The 20,620-nt window shown below is 44.6% G+C and overlaps 1 protein-coding gene across 1 annotated transcript in view; it reads right to left on the bottom strand.

Annotated features, from left to right (window-relative positions):
- Positions 1-1,845: 1,845 nt before the first annotated feature.
- Positions 1,846-20,620, bottom strand: part of LOC142201335 (leukocyte elastase inhibitor-like) — a 41,821-nt gene continuing 23,046 nt past the window's right edge. Inside the window, exons 5-8 of the mRNA XM_075272172.1 lie at positions 17,245-17,362; positions 14,127-14,269; positions 4,295-4,462; positions 1,846-2,250 (exon numbers count right to left, since the gene is read on the bottom strand). Of these exons, the coding sequence (XP_075128273.1) occupies positions 1,846-2,250; positions 4,295-4,462; positions 14,127-14,269; positions 17,245-17,362 (834 nt within the window). The remainder of the gene's footprint in view (positions 2,251-4,294; positions 4,463-14,126; positions 14,270-17,244; positions 17,363-20,620) is intronic.

Genomic DNA, 20,620 nt, shown 5'->3' with positions numbered 1-20,620 from the left:
TCACAAAATGTGCTCAAAGAACCTAGTAAAATACTACACAAGACACCGAGAAGACAAGCACTGTAGTCTTGAATTTTTATTGAAAAAGCAATAGTATAAGAAAGACCAAAGATCCCTAAAACATTATAAAAGGCTAGAAGCTCAAAGTTATAAAGCAGTTCAACTTTCTAGTGCTATAACAATAGAACGTAAAATTTTGCTAGTCTATAAAAGACAGGTTTTAGACATAAAAAAAAATATTTTCCATTGTAATATCCTAAGCAGGCATCTGTAATAGGAATACAGTGGCATTGCTGCATCTGCTTTCTAGACAGGTATACATGTATTTGCATAGGACATAAGCAGTAAGGGCAAGATGGATTAGCACAAGAAAAAAAAAGTCTTTGAAGATCTTTTATTTACTTGTCCCCAAAGTTTTACTAACTCCATGTGTGTTGATTCTGAGATACCTAATAACTTCGACAGACTTCTGATGAGTCCTATTTGTTAACAAGCATGGGCTCACATAAGAACACAGAATTATTTTACATGCAAATTCATGGGAAGCCTATAACAAATTTCTTTTTTAAAAACTAGGAGAATATGTCACAAATTTGATCAAGGATGCCAAACAAAATATTGCAGCATTTTTTTTTACAGTGTTAAAAAAAACAGTTATTACATGCAGCATAGAAAACCCATATTTATAAAAAGTGTATACCATAGTAAACAAATAGCAATATACATAATCAACTAGTAAAATAGTTAATAGCCTTAAGCCCTATTCACATCTGCGTTCGGTAACCTAACCGCATAAAAAAGTGGTTTCCTAAGGAAACCCACGTACCCCATAGACTATAATGGGATCCGTGTGGTTTCTGCAATAGACATGCGAAGAAAAAAGTCCTGCAAGCATCTATTTTTCCTCCGCATGTTTTTGTGGAAACCACATGGACCCCATTGTAGTTTATGGGGTCCGCAAGTTTTTTAGGTAACCGCTTTTTTATGCGGATAGGTTTCCATTCAGGGGTCTACAAGCGGACTCCCTAAACGGAAACCCGAACGCAGATGTGAATGGGGCCTCACAATGAATTGTGCTATTCTGATAGAAAAATATGATGCTGTATTAAATTTGCAAGCTGCATATTTTGTTTTTACAAAAAAATAGGTTAACCTGTTTCTAAGAAGTATGGTCTAAATATTAAATTGGGGGGAAGGGGCTGATACCCTGGACGTCTGCAGATCTACTGTTTGGGAACAAAACAGCTCTCAGTAATGTTTACGATTAAAGATAGATGAACCTCAAAAAGATTTGATTCATCCTGAGTTTGGACAATGCGATCCCCAGTAATTATTCTATTCATGACGCTCAATGTGCCCATATTACTGCTGAGTGTCAGTCACAGGTCTCAGCAGTGACCCTGGGCAAATGACGTCATAAAGAAGCAGAGAACGCCAGACGCCACAAGGAGGCCGATAAATGGTAATGAAGCTGAGTATAAATGTTTTTTCATTTTTATCACCTACCTCAGGCCTCCAGTTATTATACTTTGTCCAAGATAAATCCCAAATTGTTCAACTTTATTTCATTGTGAATCTATTTGTCCATTTCTATTTACAATTTTTACTGCTTGGTTTGGTATTGTATTGCTGCCCCAATGAAGTCTATAGGACAGTGCTGTAGTACCTAAAGCCCCAACCGCAGTTTGTATGATAGTGGACAGCATTGCTCAAGGCATATACACATTAAAAGGAGCTGGTTTTCTCTGAACAGCAGATCTGTGGGGTCCTGAGTGTTGGACCTCTGGCTTATCTAATATCGATGACCTATCCTAAGGAACTGGATAACCACTTTTTTGCAGTATTCTATGGGAATGAAAATTTTCCATAAAAAAGTATAGCTTGTGTCTGTTCATTTCTTATGAAGAACAGAAAAGGGTGATCGGCACAGAATTTCACTGCGAATGGGAGCATTTTGGTTGTCACCACACCAGCAGTAGATGCAGCGGCCTCTGTTCCTTCCTCATTAATATCCACAAATGCTTTATGAAATATCTGTGACACATATAGGTTACCCTTATGTGATATGCCTGTGAGATCAGCCTTATCTGTATCGAAAAGGTCACCTAGTCCCATCTCGGTGAGGTATGATTTCAAGTCACAGTTTTCCTCAAGTCGAATGCGTGGAAAACTAACTTCCACTTCAGTTTTGTCCATCTTGTCAGGATTGGTCCAATCTTTCAGCTTCTCGTAGGTCATTTCCTTTTCTAGCTAAAAATGTATGACATTAACATAATTTTGAATTATATAATACAGTGATCCTTATATAAGAAGTACATTATACATGAAATGATCCTAGCAGACATTTTTATTAGAGTTTCTTTTATTGGACTAGAGCAGACCTGGGCAATGTATGGCCCGCGGGCCATATCCGGCCCTCTGACTGATTTTGACTAGCGAGGCGTGATTAAGTGCCGACAGGACAGTGCAAGAAGATGGAGACGTGTGGTGTGTGCCCTAAGGTACTGAGAGGGGAGGGGAATGTGAGATGCAGGGTGGAGAGTGTGTGTGTGTTTGTCTGTGTGTGTCTGACTGTGCGTGTGTGTCTCAGTAACCTAGGGGCAGAGATGGAGGGGGAACATGAAACTGGGGAGGGGTGGAAGGGGAACATGAAACTGGGGGTAGAAATGGGGGGGGGACTGAAATGGGGCAGATGAGGAGGGATATGAAACTGGGGGAGAAATGGTGGGGGGACATGAAACTGGGGGTAGATGAAGAGGGACACTTAAACGGGGGGGGGGACATTAAATTGAGGACAACTGGAGGGGGCAGTACACCATGGAGGTAGCTGGAGGGGGACCTGTCTGCCTCTAGTTGCCCCCAGTTTAATGTCACCCTCCAGCTACCCCTAAGGTTTAATGTCTGCTTCCAGCTGCCCGAGTTTAATGTTCCTCTCTAGTTGCCCCCAGTTTAATGTCAAACTTTATCTTCCATTAATTTATTGTTCCCCTTCAACTACCTCCATTGTTAATGTCTCCCTCCAGCTGCCCCAGTTTCATGTCCCCTCTAGTTTCCCCCAGTTTAAACTGGGGCACCAGGAGAGGGACCTAATACTGTGGGGCAGTTAGAAGGGAACATTATAAAGTGGGCACATATAATGTACGGGTGACTGTAGGAGGATTAAAGGGATTCTACCATTAAACTACCTTTTTTTCTAATGGACACGTCGGAATAGCCTTAAGAAAGGCTATTTGTCTCCTACCTTTAGACGTGGTCTCCGCTGTGCCGTTCCGTAGAAATACCGGTTTTAACCGGTATGCAAATGAGCTCTCCACAGCAATGAGGGCGGGCCCCAGCGCTGAAAGGCCGATGAGCGCATTCCCATTGCTGCCCGAGAGCTCTTTCCTGCGCCACCTCCTTCTTGAGGTATTGTTTCCTCCTTGAGAGTCACTTATTTCTTATGTGCGTTATGTATTGTTTATTTACAGTAAATAATAGAATAAGCAATATAATATAAAACGTAAATAATTAATATATTCTAATATATTATAGATTGTTTATATCACCATTCTAATCATCTCACATTAATTTATTGTTAATTCTAATGTTGTTTAGGATCGCATGTTCTTCATTTAAAAGCTGTCATTTTAGCAGCAACCTGCATGTGGCAGTGTTGAAATATATTTGAAGTCGAGAGTGAAAGAGACAGGAGGGTAAATACAAACAAATCACAGGCGTTGTACTCATAAATTTATAGTTACATCATGAGAAGGCTTTACACTTCTTCTCTACAAATATTTCAATAATTTACTTTATGTGTGCCTATCTATTTTTATTACAAATATGCAGAAGTGACACTGCCCAGTACTACACTCCCAATGTAGACACAGAGAGGGTGTCTATATTAACAAACAGGTTTTTGCAACACTTTGGGCTTGTATGTGCAGTAATTTAGAACCATTTAACACTCTCTTATAAAGGGAGGCAAATGGGCTCTCACAGTTTGATTAAAATCTGCACCAAGAAGCTCAAATTTATATACACAATATACACAGTATACACTATAGCAGTTATGCAGTTTTAACTTTAGAACTTGTTTGCATATGTCTTGGTGCCCTTTACAGAGTGTTGCTGTACTTTTTGTGTTTGTTTGTTTCAGCCATAGAGCAATGTGCACCTGTCCACATTTGTTCTACTTCAAAGATGTCTGATGCTTCAAGTACAGTAAATAACTACGGTATATACTCGTCTCATGTTTAATGAACATTGTATATTATATATTCAGCAATTAACCATCCAGATATCAGTGACTCACTTGTTCTAGTCCTGTAGAGTTGTCATTTATCTCATCCGGTAGTAATATTATCATACATAGTTTTTTGTCAATGTAGGGGAGTTCCAACACCTTTGTTTTAAGCTCTTCAATGTAAGAGAAGTTGAACTTATTTCTTTGGTACATCATTGGTACTACTTTACTTTTTGTCTGTGTAAAAAAGATTCATATTATTACTTAACATTAAAAAAAAATTAATATTCCATAAATTTAGTTTTTTTTCATTGACAAAGTATTCTGTATTAAGGGGTCATTGTAGGTTCCTTGTAGTTAAAGGGATTCTATCATTGGTGTCAGTGGTTTTGAGATAAATACATGCCTGGATAGCCTTTAAAAAGGCTATTCTACTATTACCTTCTTTTTTTTAATTCTCCCCCTTGTAATCCTGCTTAATTACTGTAATTAATGTAAATGAGCCCATCGAGCACCCTGGGCATTCCCACGTCATACCTTTATTCACACCCCTCCATTGCTTGTGCCCCGTCTGACCTTCCTCCCTGAATTTTCTTCCAGCCAGATCGCGCTGCTGCATTTGAATTCTCAGGCATGCGCAGTTCCGCACTGTTCAGAGCGTTACTGCACGTGCCCGAGCACCATTTTGGAGTATCTTATACTATAGAACTCAGCATACTGCTCAGTACTGTTGCGTTTGTATATAAAGTATAAGGGTAAGTTCACATGGGGTTTGTTGGTCTGGAACCTGAGGCGGAGGCACTGCACCGGCATCCAGTCGCGCACTCCACTCTGGATTAGGCGCAAATGAATGGGCCTAGTCAGGAGGAGGGAGTGTCTTCAGGCCGAATCGTGAGGCGACTCCACCTGAAGAATGAGCACCCGCTTCTTTTTTCTGGGTGCTCGAAGAAACGGCTCCCGGAAAAAAGAAATGACCAGCTTCCATTGATTTCAATGGGAGCCGTCTTTTTGGTCAGGATTTTGAGGCGGATACGGGCTCCAAATCCTGACCAAAAAACGCCGTGTGAACTTACCCTAATGTACTGTTCATTTAGCTTTATTTTCTTTTTTTGTCATTTCATTTAAAGATTGTATTCTGCTTACATTTGTTTTCCTAACTTTCCTTCTGTTTCCCATTGTTTGAAAATTCTGACTTATCAATAAAATCTAAATTAAAAAAATGGATAAAAATCATTTTTTCTGATTTTTTTTTTTTTTTTTTCCTGCCGATGACCCTGCAGGTGAAATAATTTTTCAGTTTTTTTGTACAGGTTTTTTTTCGGATGCAACAATACCAAAGATGTATTGTTCTTATTAACTTTTAAGTTTTTTTTTAGTTTTTTTTTAATATATATCTTTGGGGGCTTTACTCGTTTATTTTTTATATTTTTGCACACTTTATTGTTTTACCCTTTGTTTTTGTTTTTTTTTCTACATTTTCTGCTTGCCCAACTATGAGGTGTATTGCTGTCTATATAGGATGTCAGCCTATGCAGGAGCTTTATGATTCAAACAGACAATTTTGTGAGCTCCATTTGTGATTCAAACAGACATGTTGAACTCCAGACTAAAAACTACTTGATAGGGTTTTTCTTTTGTCTCCTATTTAACTACAAGTTGAGCTGGTACTATTGTGAATTCTGGCCCATGTTCACATTAGCAATCTCTGGACCTTTGAAGTGATGGACCTGGTGCTTTTACTTAGTATACCTCTTTGTCTATCTGAGCCTTAACTTAAGAGGAGCAGCACATGACGGTGTTTCACCCGTATGAATTAGAGTACAGGACAGTATGTCGCTGGGAGGCAGGGATTCCTAGCATCATAGATATATTGCTAGGAGTTCCGCTCCCAGCACGAAGTTCAAGCCAGTAAATCTGGCTCACTCACAGACCGTGTTTCACGAGTGAAACGCAGTGCCATAACAATTGTGGTCACAGGGGGTGCGACCGTGACCGCACCCAGCGAGGTAAGGGGCCCGCAGCCAGCTGTTCATGACCAGGCCCCGGACCACTATGATAGTGGTCAGGGAAAGCCTTGTTTCCCTGACCGCTATACATATTGTAAATAAAAAGGGGCCCTGGCATGTCACCGGGCCTCTTTCCAATAGATGCTAGTCAAGGGAAGGTGACAAAATAATAAATACTTATACTCACCTCTCCTGGGCTCAGCATCTTTTTCCGGGGCTTCTCCATCATAGGTTATGTTTATCTTGCAGTGGAGTAACTGCAAGACTTTAGAATTCATTTGAGGCTGCTCTGTCCTGCAGAGAACTTATCTATTTAGTTTCTGTGTTTACCCAGATGGTGTTGTAACCTGGCAGTGACATTAACTGTCGAGTCCTGTTCACAACAGGGTAGCTCTGCAGCTCAGAGCCCAGTTGGGCTCTGCAGGATATTATTTAGTTTTTTTTTTTTTTTTTTTTAAAGAATCCTGCTATTCATAACAGTAGGCTAGAGCCAGAGCCCCACTGCATAATGGATTCGCAGTCTCATTTGAGCAACCTGAACACTCAACTGGGCACAGGGGAGCATCAGTTGCAGCAATCTTCACTAGCTGCCCTAGCTGACCTTTCTGCCCTGTCTCAGGGTCTAGTTCAGGCAATGGCTCAGTTGGTGGGTAGTCTGCCGACCCTTGTGGCATCACCGTGTCCTCTCCTGCCTCTGGAGCGGTATCCAGGTGAGCCACGGGGATGTCGGGGATTCTTCCACCAGTGTGACACATACATAGAGGCCTGTCTCAGTCTCTTCCCAGATGATAAGTCTAAGGTGGCCTTTGTGGTTTCCTTACTCTCTGGAAGAGCATTGGCCTAGGTCACCCTGTTAAAGGAATGGGGCACGGCAGAGTTGGCTATGCTAGCTTGCTGTTTGAAGCACTACGCCTGGTGTTTCATGGTCCTGTTCCCCAGTCCACCTACTCCTCTCAGCTCTTGCACTTACGGCAAGGCCAGAGCTCGGTGGCAGACTTTGCTATCGTGTTTTGGACCTTAGCATCCGAGTTGGATTGGCCAGACAGGGTACTGGTGGAAATTTTTGGGGATAATTTGTCTTCAAGTATAAAGGAGTAACTAGCAGGCTGAAAACCTTCTACCTCCCTCTCCTCCCTTATCAACACAGCAATGTACGGTTGTCTGATAGGATAGTGGAGCAGGGGTTCGAGCATAACCTTGTGTCACAAGGGGGGTCTCTAAGTCATCCGCTGCTACTCCTGTTGAGGAGTTCACGGAACCTATGGACACCTCCCGTGCTTCCTCTTCTGGTGGCAGCAGGAGTAGGAAGACGGGGGGGGGGGGTGATCTGTTACCATTGCAACAGGCCAGGGCATATTGCCCCTCAATGTTCGAGCCCACCAGAAAAAAGGGCTAGCCAAGTGTCCATCGAGGGTGGGCTACTTGGTACACTAAAATCCCCTGCTCGTGTCCGTTTTCTAGTAGCCCTTAAGCTGGGAAACGGTTGGGTCAACGCTAAAGCATTTCTAGACCCTGGGCCCATGGGGAATTTCATGTCAGATAAATTCGCCCAGCAGAATGGCAAGAAAGCCCTTGAAAGCCCTTGATGTTACAGTAGTTGACAATTCCCAGTTTCGGTCACAGATCCAGTTTGAGACCCCATCGGTGCTTCTGAGGAGTGGGGCACTGCACACCGAGCAGCTCTCCTTCCATATTATGGAGGGCTTAGCGGACCCAGTATTGTTAGGTCTCCCCTGGTTATGTAGGCACGCCACAGTCATAGACTGGAGGCAGGGGGAGATCATTAAGTGGAGTCTGGAGTGCAAGGGGAGGTGTATGGAGCCCATACCGCCAGCTATCTCTCCAGTGAGGCCTCTGGAACAGGAGGGCTTATCCCCTCAGTATGCAGACATCTCTTCTAAGAATGCTGCTCAGACCCTGCAAGAACACAAGCTTTGTGTATGCTCCACGGACCTGTTGCCAGGGGCAACACCACCTCATGGCAGATGGAGGAAGCCAAAAACTGCAACAAGTTCATATTGTTCCCTAGTATCAGGTGCCAGGGAGGTTTTGTGCCCACAAAGGAAAAGTGGAAAAAAATGAACATTAAACATAGTGAGGGCACAGTATCTGGGAAGGATAAAAGGAGGTCTAAGCATATTCTTTTCCCAGACTTGCCAAATCCTGTGGTAAAGCTATCAAATGGCAAAGGTCCACGGCCAATACATTCTGCCATGAGGCAGGCCAAGAACAGGACATTGGCCAGGGACGGAATTTTCCCCGGGGGTTGTGTCTGGCTTTCTTCCCTCCATCTCCATCTTTGGGCTGGAGACGTGTGGCGTTGTTCCGTGGAGGGGGGGGTAGTGTTAGGACTGTGCGGCAGTTGCAGCCAAGGGATCCGGGCCGCAGTCTGTTCTGCTATTACTGCTCAGTCCAGCATAGCAGGGGTTACTTCCCTTGCAGCCTTTGGGCGTGGTCAGTCTGCAGTGGTGTCAGCCTATGAGCACCTGGCTTGGGCACCTGGGCTGGCTGATCAGGCCCGCCTTCCCTCCATTTATGGAGGCGGGTTTCTCATCCCGGTGGCCTAGCCTCAATTCAAAGTACGTTCAGTACGTTTTTGTGACAATTCTGAATCACTACTGTATACTCTGTGTGTGTGGTTCTGCGGCTCTGTGTGTGGCCCAGCACTGATCTATGTTTTGTCTGTGTCCTTTTATCTTTGTGGAAGTGGGTCTCCCTTCCGAAATTTGTGCTCTTTATATAGGACTTGGTTCACACAGCTTGTCTGCTACCTGTGGTGCTGCAATAGCAGGTAGCTGTGGTGGGTGCGGCCCAGGAAGCTACTGGGAGCACACGGTCATAGGTTATGTTTGTCTTGCAGTGGAGTAACTGGAAGACTTTAGAATTCATTTATGTCTGCTCTGTCCTGCAGAGAACTTATCTATTTAGTTTCTGTGTTTGCCCAGATGGTGTTGTAACCCAGCAGTGACATTAACTGTCAGGTCCTGTTCACACCAGGATAGCTCTGCGGCTCAGAGCCCAGTTGGGCTCTGCTGGATATTATTATTTAGTTTTTTTTTAAAGTATCCTGCTATTCATAACAATGGCTTTTAATGATATTTTAGCACATTTTGTCGTTTACTTGATGTAGTTGATTATTATGAGTGCCACTCCCATTTTCGTATTTTTGGATATTTGACCCTATAGAGCAGGCATGTCAAACTCAGGGTACCCTGAGGGCCACATGAGTAACAAGAGGGTGTTGTGAGGGCCGCACACAGCAGCTAATAGCTAGGGCCTAGAGGACTGATCACTAATACCATGCATCACAAAAATCCGGCATTTCTATTTCAGGCTACATAGAGTAGCCTACAATAGAAAGTATAGAGTGACAGGCTGGAGCCTCACAAGGCTCCCGGCTGCCATAAAAATGCATGCAGGCCCCAAATCTTGCTCCAGGTGCCTGCGATAAAATGGCACCTCAGTTAAAGCTGGCAGACACCATTATTGTGTTGGAGTGCTGGGGAAGGGTTGGAGTGCTGGGGGGGGGCTTCTGGATGTCTGGCCCTCCCTGTTTTTTCCCACCCACTTGCAATTCTTGCACCTGGAGGTTAATAGGAGCACTACAGACTGTAATGCTCCAATTAACCCCCAAGTGAAAGAATTACAAGGTGGGTGGGAAAAAAAAAACAGTCCTCAAGCCCAAGGAAGGGCCAGACAGACATCAAAAAGGATAGGGGTTAAATACTTGAAAAATCACAATTTCTTCTGCAGAAGCTTACCTGCTTCTGCTTTTCAGCCTGCGCAGCGGTCTTGTGAGACCGCGTAGGACGCAGGCACACGTCGGGTGTGGGCCTGATGACGTGGCCACGTCACCCGGCGTGTGGGGAGGAGGGGGCGGAGTGGAGGGAGGAGGGGGCGGAACGGAGGGAGGAGGGGGCGGAGCGCCGGGAGGAGGGGGCGGAGCAGGCAGGGAGACCTGCTCTCTGCGAAGGGTGAGGGGCGGCCGCTGGAGCAGCGGTGCATCCAGCAGGGCCACCCCAATCCACCGCTCACTTTCCTTGTACGTCTGCGGCCCGCACAAAAGTCTCAAACTTTGTCTCTAAAGTTTAGAGACAAAGTTTGAGACTTTTGTGCGGGCCACAGATATGCCTGTAAAGGGCCGCATGTTTGACATGCCTGCTGTAGAGCATAATCCTATTAATATTATAAAGGTGAAAGTTTGTGAGTTTGGATGTTTGTGGGTTTGTGTGTTTGGATATCTGTTCCTCAATCACGCAAAACCCACTCCACCGATTTGGCTGAAATTTTCCACAAACATAGTTACTACACAGGATTGCGCAATAGGCTACTTTTCGTCACAATAGTGCACATAAGTTTTTCCCAGGACCCCCACAAAACCCAAACTCACATCACTATCTCTCCAATCTCACACACTTTGGACCATAGCAAGCCACAAAATTCATATTACCCTCTACAGCAGAGGTGGGCAACCCCTGGCACACGTGCCAAGAGTGACACTCCTGCCATATTTCACTGGCACGCCAGCAGCACAGGACCTGCAAGAGTTAAATGAAGTCGGAGCGTCCCTTCAGTGCTCTGCTAGAGCTGAGGCATAAGGACACTCCCCTTCTCTCACTGCCCTCCAATGAGAGGGGTGCAGGACCCCAGGGGGTGGAGCTTAATCGCTCAGGTCTCTGCCTGCTATAGTGATAGCTCCTGCCGTCTGCACCCTGCAAAGGTTCCCCGAGGAGGAGAGGAAGCTGCTAGCAAGGTGAAAGTAAAAAGCACACAGGTCCCTTCCTTTAGTTCCTATTCTCATTAATGTTAGGCATTTGGGGTTATTAGTTTAGTGTTAGTAACTCCATGTGCTTCACATTAATAGGAATAAACCCCATTATGTCCCTCATATTAACCCCTGTGTGCCTCATATAAAGGTTACTAATATATGAGACATATGGAGGTACTAATAAAAGACCTCAATAATGAAGTTACTTAATTATTAAAAAACCAGAGAAAAAGATATAGGATGGCACTGCTGGATGTACAGATGAAAGTCCCAATAAATTGAAGGTAAATATGAGGAATATACCCTTATATATAGAGAGCTGTGGGGGTGCTCAGCAACCAAAAAAAGGCAGTTAGGCAAATAGAGCGAATGTAGAAAAAATAAGGAAGGGCACTCACCCACATCCACGCTCGTCTTCATAAAATACTTCTTTTATTACGGTAACAAATTTCTTTAAAAACAAGAAGTGCAGGGAGGGAATAGAGCATATATAGGCAAGTAGGCTTTTTCAGCCGTTTTGCGCAGCTATGTGCGCTTTCTCAAGCCTCAGAATGCAATAACAGGTGAACCGAAAAGCAGGCTTTAAATACTATTAAAACAATCAGGCATAATGGGGATCTCCTGAAATGGACTCAGATTCCAACCAATAGAAGTGCCTGCAATGCCCTCTATGAATATTCACACCGGCACAGGCGGACCAGAATGAAGACTGTTTCAAAGTCATTCAGCCAATTAATGTTGAGCCGATGCTCATGCGTAGATACCGCCAAATGCTCCGTAGAGTAACACATACAAATCTCCGTGCCTCTCAGTCATTTGACAAGGAGAAGCACGGACGAGCAGCCAGTAGAAAAGAGGCCTATGCGCAAGCGCACATCGACCCTTTATACAACAATCCAGTGTATAGATGCAGGGTTATCCACCTGTTAAAAAAGCGCCGATGCGCATGCGCATTAGAACGCGAACGTCTTAACATCGCGTTCAAGCAGTCGACCGGCTGCTACAACGAACCAAAAGCCAATCAGGGAGGTGCCGACGCGCATGCGCATTAACGCGCATCGGCATCAACTCATCCTTACTGCATATGCCGCTATAGAATACATTTAAACTGGGCATCGCTATACTGATATATTTATCAATCATATAATATTATGTTCTTTAATTACTATTACTGCATTATTTGTTATTGTTGTATTTTCTAACTACTATGGCTGCATATGCCAGTATGAAATTCATAAGAGAGGACATTGCTGGGTTAGTGTATTTATAAAATCCCCTATGCCTAATTATTATTTTCAAAAAGAGAAAAGAACATTCAAACATTTTTAACTGAACGTAAAATACAATTGGAGCATTTTTTATATATATATGACATTTTCCAAGGATAGTAGAACAATTTTAGTACCAGACGTAATGAGATAAAGAACCACATATAAGTGGGATGGCAAAGATATAGAGAAATTATTTTTAGAATTTACAGAAAAATACCCATATCCAGTCTGTCATTTAACCCCAAAGGGCCAGTCGCATTGGTACGTAAAATCCATTTTGCTTCACATTGAAGCAATAGTTTATTATGATCCCCTCCTTGAGGGGGTAAATTCACCTTTTCTATTCCAGCAAACTTTAAACAGCTTGCATCTCCATTATGTAAATCAATAATGTGTTGTATTAAACGTGGGGAACCTTTTTTAGTGGAAATGGATTTAAAGTGTTCTCGGAATCTCACATAAAGAGGTCTAATAGTTTTTCCAATGTAGTAATATCCGCATGGACAATAGATTACATAAACTACAAATTTTGTTTTGCAAGTCAAGAATTGATTTACTGTGTGTTCAATTTTACCCAAAGGTAATATACGCTTCTTTAAATTATAGCGACAATATTTACATTGTCCACATGAAAAATTACCTTTTGGACATGATTTCTCCAGCCAGCTGGGGTCTTTTTGAGACGACAGGCAACTGGATACTAATGTATCTTTCACAGTTCTGCAGCGCTTAAAGCTAATAAGAGGTTTCGTTCCTGCTTTAGATGCCAAAGTAACATCACTCTGAATTATATTCCAGTTACGGTAAATAGCTGATCGAATTTGTTTTTCCATAGGACTATACTTAAAGGTAAAGGTAAATCTATTCTGAGTTTTATTACATTTATTTGGACCTTTTAATAGTTTATTTCTATCCAGACCTTTAGATTTAACGTATGCTTTTTCAATAGCATGGTCAGGCCTACTTGACTATATATGCTCTATTCCCTCCCTGCACTTCTTGTTTTTAAAGAAATTTGTTACCTTAATAAAGGAAGTATTTTATGAAGACGAGCGTGGATGTGGGTGACTGCCCTTCCTTATTTTTTCTACATTCGCTCTATTTACTTAATTATTACCTCCAAGTCTCTCCCATATCAGTTACACAAGGGTTAATGTGAGGGACATGATGGGGTTAATTGCTATTAATAAGAGGCGCATGGAGTTACTAAACTGTCATGCACAGGGCCAGACTTTTATCTACAATTGTGGATAAAACTATGGTCCTGTACATTTCAATGGGCATGACAGTGTGTTAATCCCACGCATTCCAATTATACCAAATAATTTCCCATTTCAATTCAAACTACTACAATTTCCCCTTAAGTTAGCTTTTACAATGACCATTAATAAATCCCAAGGACAAACGCTTAAAGTAGCAGGAATACATTTGGCCACACAAGGCTTCTCACATGGACAACTTTATGTTGCTTGCTCAAGAGTATCCTTTGCCCAAAACTTACATGTACTGGCGGAAAATAACAAATTATACAACGTCGTATATCGAACTATATTCACTTGAAAAACCTCTGTCCCAAAGACACTATGTACAGTTTCTCAGAACACCGTATAACAGCTGAAATTAAAATTACGTTCAACACAAAAGTCTCATGTATTCTCAAAATTACAGCAAAAACAAGACACAGTTACATTTCATATCCCATACTTTCTACACACTACTAAAACCTTACCCGTGCCTGTATTTACCCACTTCTACAATCACTGCAGACGAAGTTGCGGGTACCAGCTAGTTCTACATTTTGTAATAGCAGGACAACATTTAGAAGACTTGCTTAAACTTATAGAATATATTCTTACCTTGCTCATTTTAAATGGTCTTTGCTCTGTGTTCCCTTCAGGAAATTTGTTTTCCCAATTTCCTTTAAAATAAATTGCGTTTACCAAGACCAGCTTTGTAAGCGAGTCAATGGAGTCTGGTGGTAAGATGTCTTTTATTTTATCTAGAAGAAGAACATTAGTTGTAGTTTTTACATCAACCTAAACATACTCTTTCATATTCTTCTAACATGGTTGTTATTTTATCTGAGCGACATGACAGTTTTTAAAATAGTTTTTTTACTGGCCAAAAAGTTTACGGTTTATCATCTTTTAAAAGAAGTTTTCCAATACTTATAAATTGAGCAGGCCATCTAAATCTAAGAAAAAAACTTAACAAAGGACCTCTTATTCCAGAAAGGCAGGATATGGACCAGAAGTGAAGACGTTACATACATTGTTTAGCAGTCTCTGCCTCACCTGCTATATAGGTACATGTGATCATGTGAACAACATTAGAAATATATCACTTTTAATCCAACATGGACTAGAAACTCCAGAAAAAGCACTGAAATAAGTTGTCCTTTAGCATTTACGGTACGTTATTTGCTACTTGTTTGGAAGTTTAACCATTAAAAACTCTAAATGTACAAAAGAAAATTTTGACATACTACAATATAAAAGATGGATAGGATAATTTCACTTAACTGCTACAAAAGTTGCTCTATATTTGCTGTAACTCATTTTTATATATCACTAGCAAAAGGACCTGGCTTCGCACAAATATATTTCATTTTTTTTTTTGTGTAGTGGCCCCATAAGAATAGGTTGGTTGCTATGGAAACCTGGTGTAAAGCTGTGTGTATGTAAAGACTGAAGAACCTGCGAGTTTCCATTGGTTCATAAGCATCATGTGATCATGTGTATCTCGGTTTGCATATCTGTGAAAAACCTGCTATTGGATGTTATGGAAACCTGGAGTAAAGCTGTGTGTATGTGACCTTGTGTAACAGTGTCATCCACTGCGCCCTTTGCCTTTAAAGCTGACCTACAGCAGTGAAGAAAAATGGCTGGGTTGTTATGGAAACATAAGCAGCATATTCTGCTGTATCCTGAAAACTAAAGATTGTCAGTGCAATAATGGACACGGCACACACAGCCCTGCTACATCTCTGCATACATGGCTGTGTTACATCTCTATATACACACACAGCTCTGCTACACCTCTACATACAGCACACACAGCTCTGCTATATCTTTACATACTCACACATGCACCCCTCTGTTGCTGAGGGTGTAGTGTAGAAAAATGGCGGAGTTGTTATGGAAACCTGGAGTACAGCTGTGTGCATGTGGATACTAAGTGCCTGCAAGCTTCTATTGGCTGATAAGGGGCATGTGACCTGACCGTGTGTATAGCAGTTGGAATATGAGTGAAAAACTTGCAGGCTTGTATCGGCTAATACTGTATCTCAGGAACCAGGGCCGGCGTCAGCGCACGGCATAGTCGGGCAAGTGCCGGGGCCCACAGAGCCTCTGGGGGCCCCCCGGCACTTGCCTGTCACAATTTCAGCTCATCGGCGTCCGTCCGCCGATGAGCTGGAATACATACGCGATGCAGGAGCTGTGAGATCAGCTCCTGCTTTAAAACTCCGGGCCCAGCGTGCGTGTGTAGGCGCGATGACGTCATCGCATCACGCCTACAGACGCAAGCCGGGCCGGAGCTAAGCAGGAGCTGATCTCACAGCTCCTGCATCGCGTATGTGATTGGAGGGAGAGAGAGAGGAGCGTCGGGGGAACGAGGGAAGGTGAGTGATAGAAGGTGAGTGATGTAAGTGTTTGTTTTGTATTACATATTAAGGTGAAACAAAATGAAGGGGGCCCATGAAACTGGGGGGCAAATGAAGGGGAGGGGGGGAACGGCATGACACTGGAGAAGATGAAGGGGGTGGGGAGAGAACGGCATGAAACTGGGGACAGAGATGGAGGGGGCCCAAAGAAACTGGGGGGCAAATGAAGGGGAGGGGGGAACAGCATGACACTGGGGCAGATGGAGGGGGGGGGGGAGAACAGCATGACACTGGGGCAGATGGAGGGGGTGGGGAGAGAACGGCATGGAACTGGGGACAGAGATGGAGGGGGCCCAATGAAACTGAGGGGGCAAATGAAGGGGGGGGGAACGGCATGACACTGGGGCAGATGGAGGGGGTGGGGAGAGAACGGCATGGAACTGGGGACAGAGATGGAGGGGGCCCAATGAAACTAAAGGGGCAAATGAATGGGAGGGGGGGAACGGCATGACACTGGGGCAGAGACGGGGGACATGAAACTGTGGGCAGATGAAGGGGGAGAACGTGATGTAACTGGGGACAGAGATGGAGGGGGGACATGAAACTGGGGGCAGAGGAAGGGTGTATATGAAACTGGGGGAGAGATGGAGGGGGGGCATATAATTTACAGGTGACTGTAGGAGGATTATACTGTGTGGGAGCACATAATAAATGAATGAGAATGGGTGGAATCAACATAAAAGTGGGTGGAGCTAAATTTTCAGCGGCGCGCAGAGCACATTTTGCCCCTCTTTCTACTCTTTAAAAGATTGGGAGGTATGGCGTTGGTGACGCCACACTCCTGCATGACGTCACTCGCTTCATCTGCAACGCACAGTGTCTCGACTCCCCCACCTCCTTTACAAGGGGGCCCACTGAGGCTCTGTCGCCCAAGGGCCCATAAAAACCTGGAGCCGGCCCTGTCAGGAACGGTACATTCTAGAGAGCTGAGACCCGATCTAAAACCTTCTCGGACACCTGATATATCTATGTGCCAAATTTGTTGAGGATCAGTCCAGTCATTTATTCGCACATAAAGAACAGACAGACAGAAACCCATTTTTATATATATAAGAGACATGTCATAGTGACATGTCAGATGTTCTTAACTACATGGGCACTGTCACTCAGCCTGATGGCTAGAACAAAGAGGCTGTTAAGTGCCATACACTTTTAACTTCATTTTGATTCCAAAGGCTTACAGTTAATAACTTACTATGATGCATTGAATTCCATTTACATGGACGTGGCCAGTCTGACAATATGGCTGGCACATGGACCATGCTTCATGGAGGAATACGATTATGTGAGCAGCCCCTATAAGTACTCACCATTTGTCTGCCCTTCAACCCAGGTGTTAATTAACTTTCTGCTATTTTCCGCATTTTGCTGGAAATCCATAGCTTGAATCTCAGCGTGGAAATATTTCTCGATTAGCTGTGAATATTGCTAGCAAGAGAGAGACATTCTTAGTTTATCCATTAGCAGTACACACTAGAGATGAGCGAACAGTGTTCTATCGAACACATGTTCGATCGGATATCAGGGTGTTCGCCATGTTCGAATCGAATCGAACACCACGTGGTAAAGTGCGCCAAAATTCGATTCCCCTCCCACCTTCCCTGGCGCCTTTTTTGCACCAATAACAGCGCAGGGGAGGTGGGACAGGAACTACGACACTGGGGGCATTGAAAAAAATTGGAAAAAGTCATTGGCTGCCGAAATCAGGTGACCTCCATTTTAGACGAATAGTGGATTTCAAATCCGGGTCATATGAGAATGTGAACTTTGTGACTATGAGACAGGGATAGCTGTACAGGCAGGGATAGCTAGGGATAACCTTTATTTAGGGGGGAATGTTATTAAAAATAACTTTTTGGGGCTCTATCGGGTGTGTAATTGTGATTTTTGTGAGATAAACTTTTTCCCATAGGGATGCATTGGCCAGCGCTGATTGGCCGAATTCCGTACTCTGGCCAATCAGTGCTGGCCAATGCATTCTATTAGCTTGATGAAGCAGAGTGTGCACAAGGGTTCAAGCGCACCCTCGGCTCTGATGTAGCAGAGCCGAGGCTGCACAAGGGTTCAAGCGCACCCTCGGCTCTGATGTAGGAGAGCCGAGGGTGCACTTGAACCCTTGTGCACCCTCAGCTCTGCTACATCAGAGCCGAGGGTGCGCTTGAACCCTTGTGCACACTCTGCTTCATCAAGCTAATAGAATGCATTGGCCAGCGCTGATTGGCCAATGTATTCTATTAGCCTGATGAAGTAGAGCTGAATGTGTGTGCTAAGCACACACATTCAGCTCTACTTCATCGGGCTAATAGAATGCATTGGCCAGCGCTGATTGGCCAGAGTACGGAACTCGACCAATCAGCGCTGGCTCTGCTGGAGGAGGCGGAGTCTAAGATCGCTCCACACCAGTCTCCATTCAGGTCCGACCTTAGACTCCGCCTCCTCCGGCAGAGCCAGCGCTGATTGGCCGAAGGCTGGCCAATGCATTCCTATGCGAATGCAGAGACTTAGCAGTGCTGAGTCAGTTTTGCTCAACTACACATCTGATGCACACTCGGCACTGCTACATCAGATGTAGCAATCTGATGTAGCAGAGCCGAGGGTGCACTAGAACCCCTGTGCAAACTCAGTTCACGCTAATAGAATGCATTGGCCAGCGCTGATTGGCCAATGCATTCTATTAGCCCGATGAAGTAGAGCTGAATGTGTGTGCTAAGCACACACATTCAGCACTGCTTCATCACGCCAATACAATGCATTAGCCAGTGCTGATTGGCCAGAGTACGGAATTCGGCCAATCAGCGCTGGCTCTGCTGGAGGAGGCGGAGTCTAAGGTCGGACCTGAATGGAGACTGGTGTGGAGCGATCTTAGACTCCGCCTCCTCCAGCAGAGCCAGCGCTGATTGGTCGAGTTCCGTACTCTGGCCAATCAGCGCTGGCCAATGCATTCTATTAGCCCGATGAAGTAGAGCTGAATGTGTGTGCTTAGCACACACATTCAGCTCTACTTCATCAGGCTAATAGAATACATTGGCCAATCAGCGCTGGCCAATGCATTCTATTAGCTTGATGAAGCAGAGTGTGCACAAGGGTTCAAGCGCACCCTCGGCTCTGATGTAGCAGAGCCGAGGCTGCACAAGGGTTCAAGTGCACCCTCGGCTCTCCTACATCAGAGCCGAGGGTGCGCTTGAACCCTTGTGCAGCCTCGGCTCTGCTACATCAGAGCCGAGGGTGCGCTTGAACCCTTGTGCACACTCTGCTTCATCAAGCTAATAGAATGCATTGGCCAGCACTGATTGGCCAGAGTACGGAATTCGGCCAATCAGCGCTGGCCAATGCATTCTATTAGCCCGATGAAGTAGAGCTGAATGTGTGTGCTAAGCACACACATTCAGCACTGCTTCATCACGCCAATACAATGCATTAGCCAGTGCTGATTGGCCAGAGTACGGAATTCGGCCAATCAGCGCTGGCTCTGCTGGAGGAGGCGGAGTCTAAGATCGCTCCACACCAGTCTCCATTCAGGTCCGACCTTAGACTCCGCCTCCTCCAGCAGAGCCAGCGCTGATTGGCCGAATTCCGTACTCTGGCCAATCAGCACTGGCTAATGCATTGTATTGGCTTGATGAAGCAGTGCTGAATGTGTGTGCTTAGCACACACATTCAGCTCTACTTCATCGGGCTAATAGAATGCATTGGCCAATCAGCGCTGGCCAATGCATTCTATTAGCGTGAACTGAGTTTGCACAGGGGTTCTAGTGCACCCTCGGCTCTGCTACATCAGATTGCTACATCTGATGTAGCAGTGCCGAGTGTGCATCAGATGTGTAGTTGAGCAAAACTGACTCAGCACTGCTAAGTCTGCATTCGCATAGGAATGCATTGGCCAGCCTTCGGCCAATCAGCGCTGGCTCTGCCGGAGGAGGCGGAGTCTAAGGTCGGACCTGAATGGAGACTGGTGTGGAGCGATCTTAGACTCCGCCTCCTCCAGCAGAGCCAGCGCTGATTGGCCGAATTCCGTACTCTGGCCAATCAGCACTGGCTAATGCATTGTATTGGCTTGATGAAGCAGTGCTGAATGTGTGTGCTTAGCACACACATTCAGCTCTACTTCATCGGGCTAATAGAATGCATTGGCCAGCGCTGATTGGCCGAATTCCGTACTCTGGCCAATCAGCACTGGCTAATGCATTGTATTGGCTTGATGAAGCAGTGCTGAATGTGTGTGCTTAGCACACACATTCAGCTCTACTTCATCGGGCTAATAGAATGCATTGGCCAGCGCTGATTGGCCGAATTCCGTACTCTGGCCAATCAGCACTGGCTAATGCATTGTATTGGCTTGATGAAGCAGTGCTGAATGTGTGTGCTTAGCACACACATTCAGCTCTACTTCATCGGGCTAATAGAATGCATTGGCCAATCAGCGCTGGCCAATGCATTCTATTAGCGTGAACTGAGTTTGCACAGGGGTTCTAGTGCACCCTCGGCTCTGCTACATCAGATTGCTACATCTGATGTAGCAGTGCCGAGTGTGCATCAGATGTGTAGTTGAGCAAAACTGACTCAGCACTGCTAAGTCTGCAGTCGCATAGGAATGCATTGGCCAGCCTTCGGCCAATCAGCGCTGGCTCTGCCGGAGGAGGCGGAGTCTAAGGTCGGACCTGAATGGAGACTGGTGTGGAGCTATCT

This window comes from Leptodactylus fuscus, chromosome 4 (assembly GCF_031893055.1).
Source record: "Leptodactylus fuscus isolate aLepFus1 chromosome 4, aLepFus1.hap2, whole genome shotgun sequence".
In the NCBI taxonomy this organism is placed as follows: domain Eukaryota; kingdom Metazoa; phylum Chordata; class Amphibia; order Anura; family Leptodactylidae; genus Leptodactylus; species Leptodactylus fuscus.
This window is presented reverse-complemented; position numbering and strand designations above follow the sequence as displayed.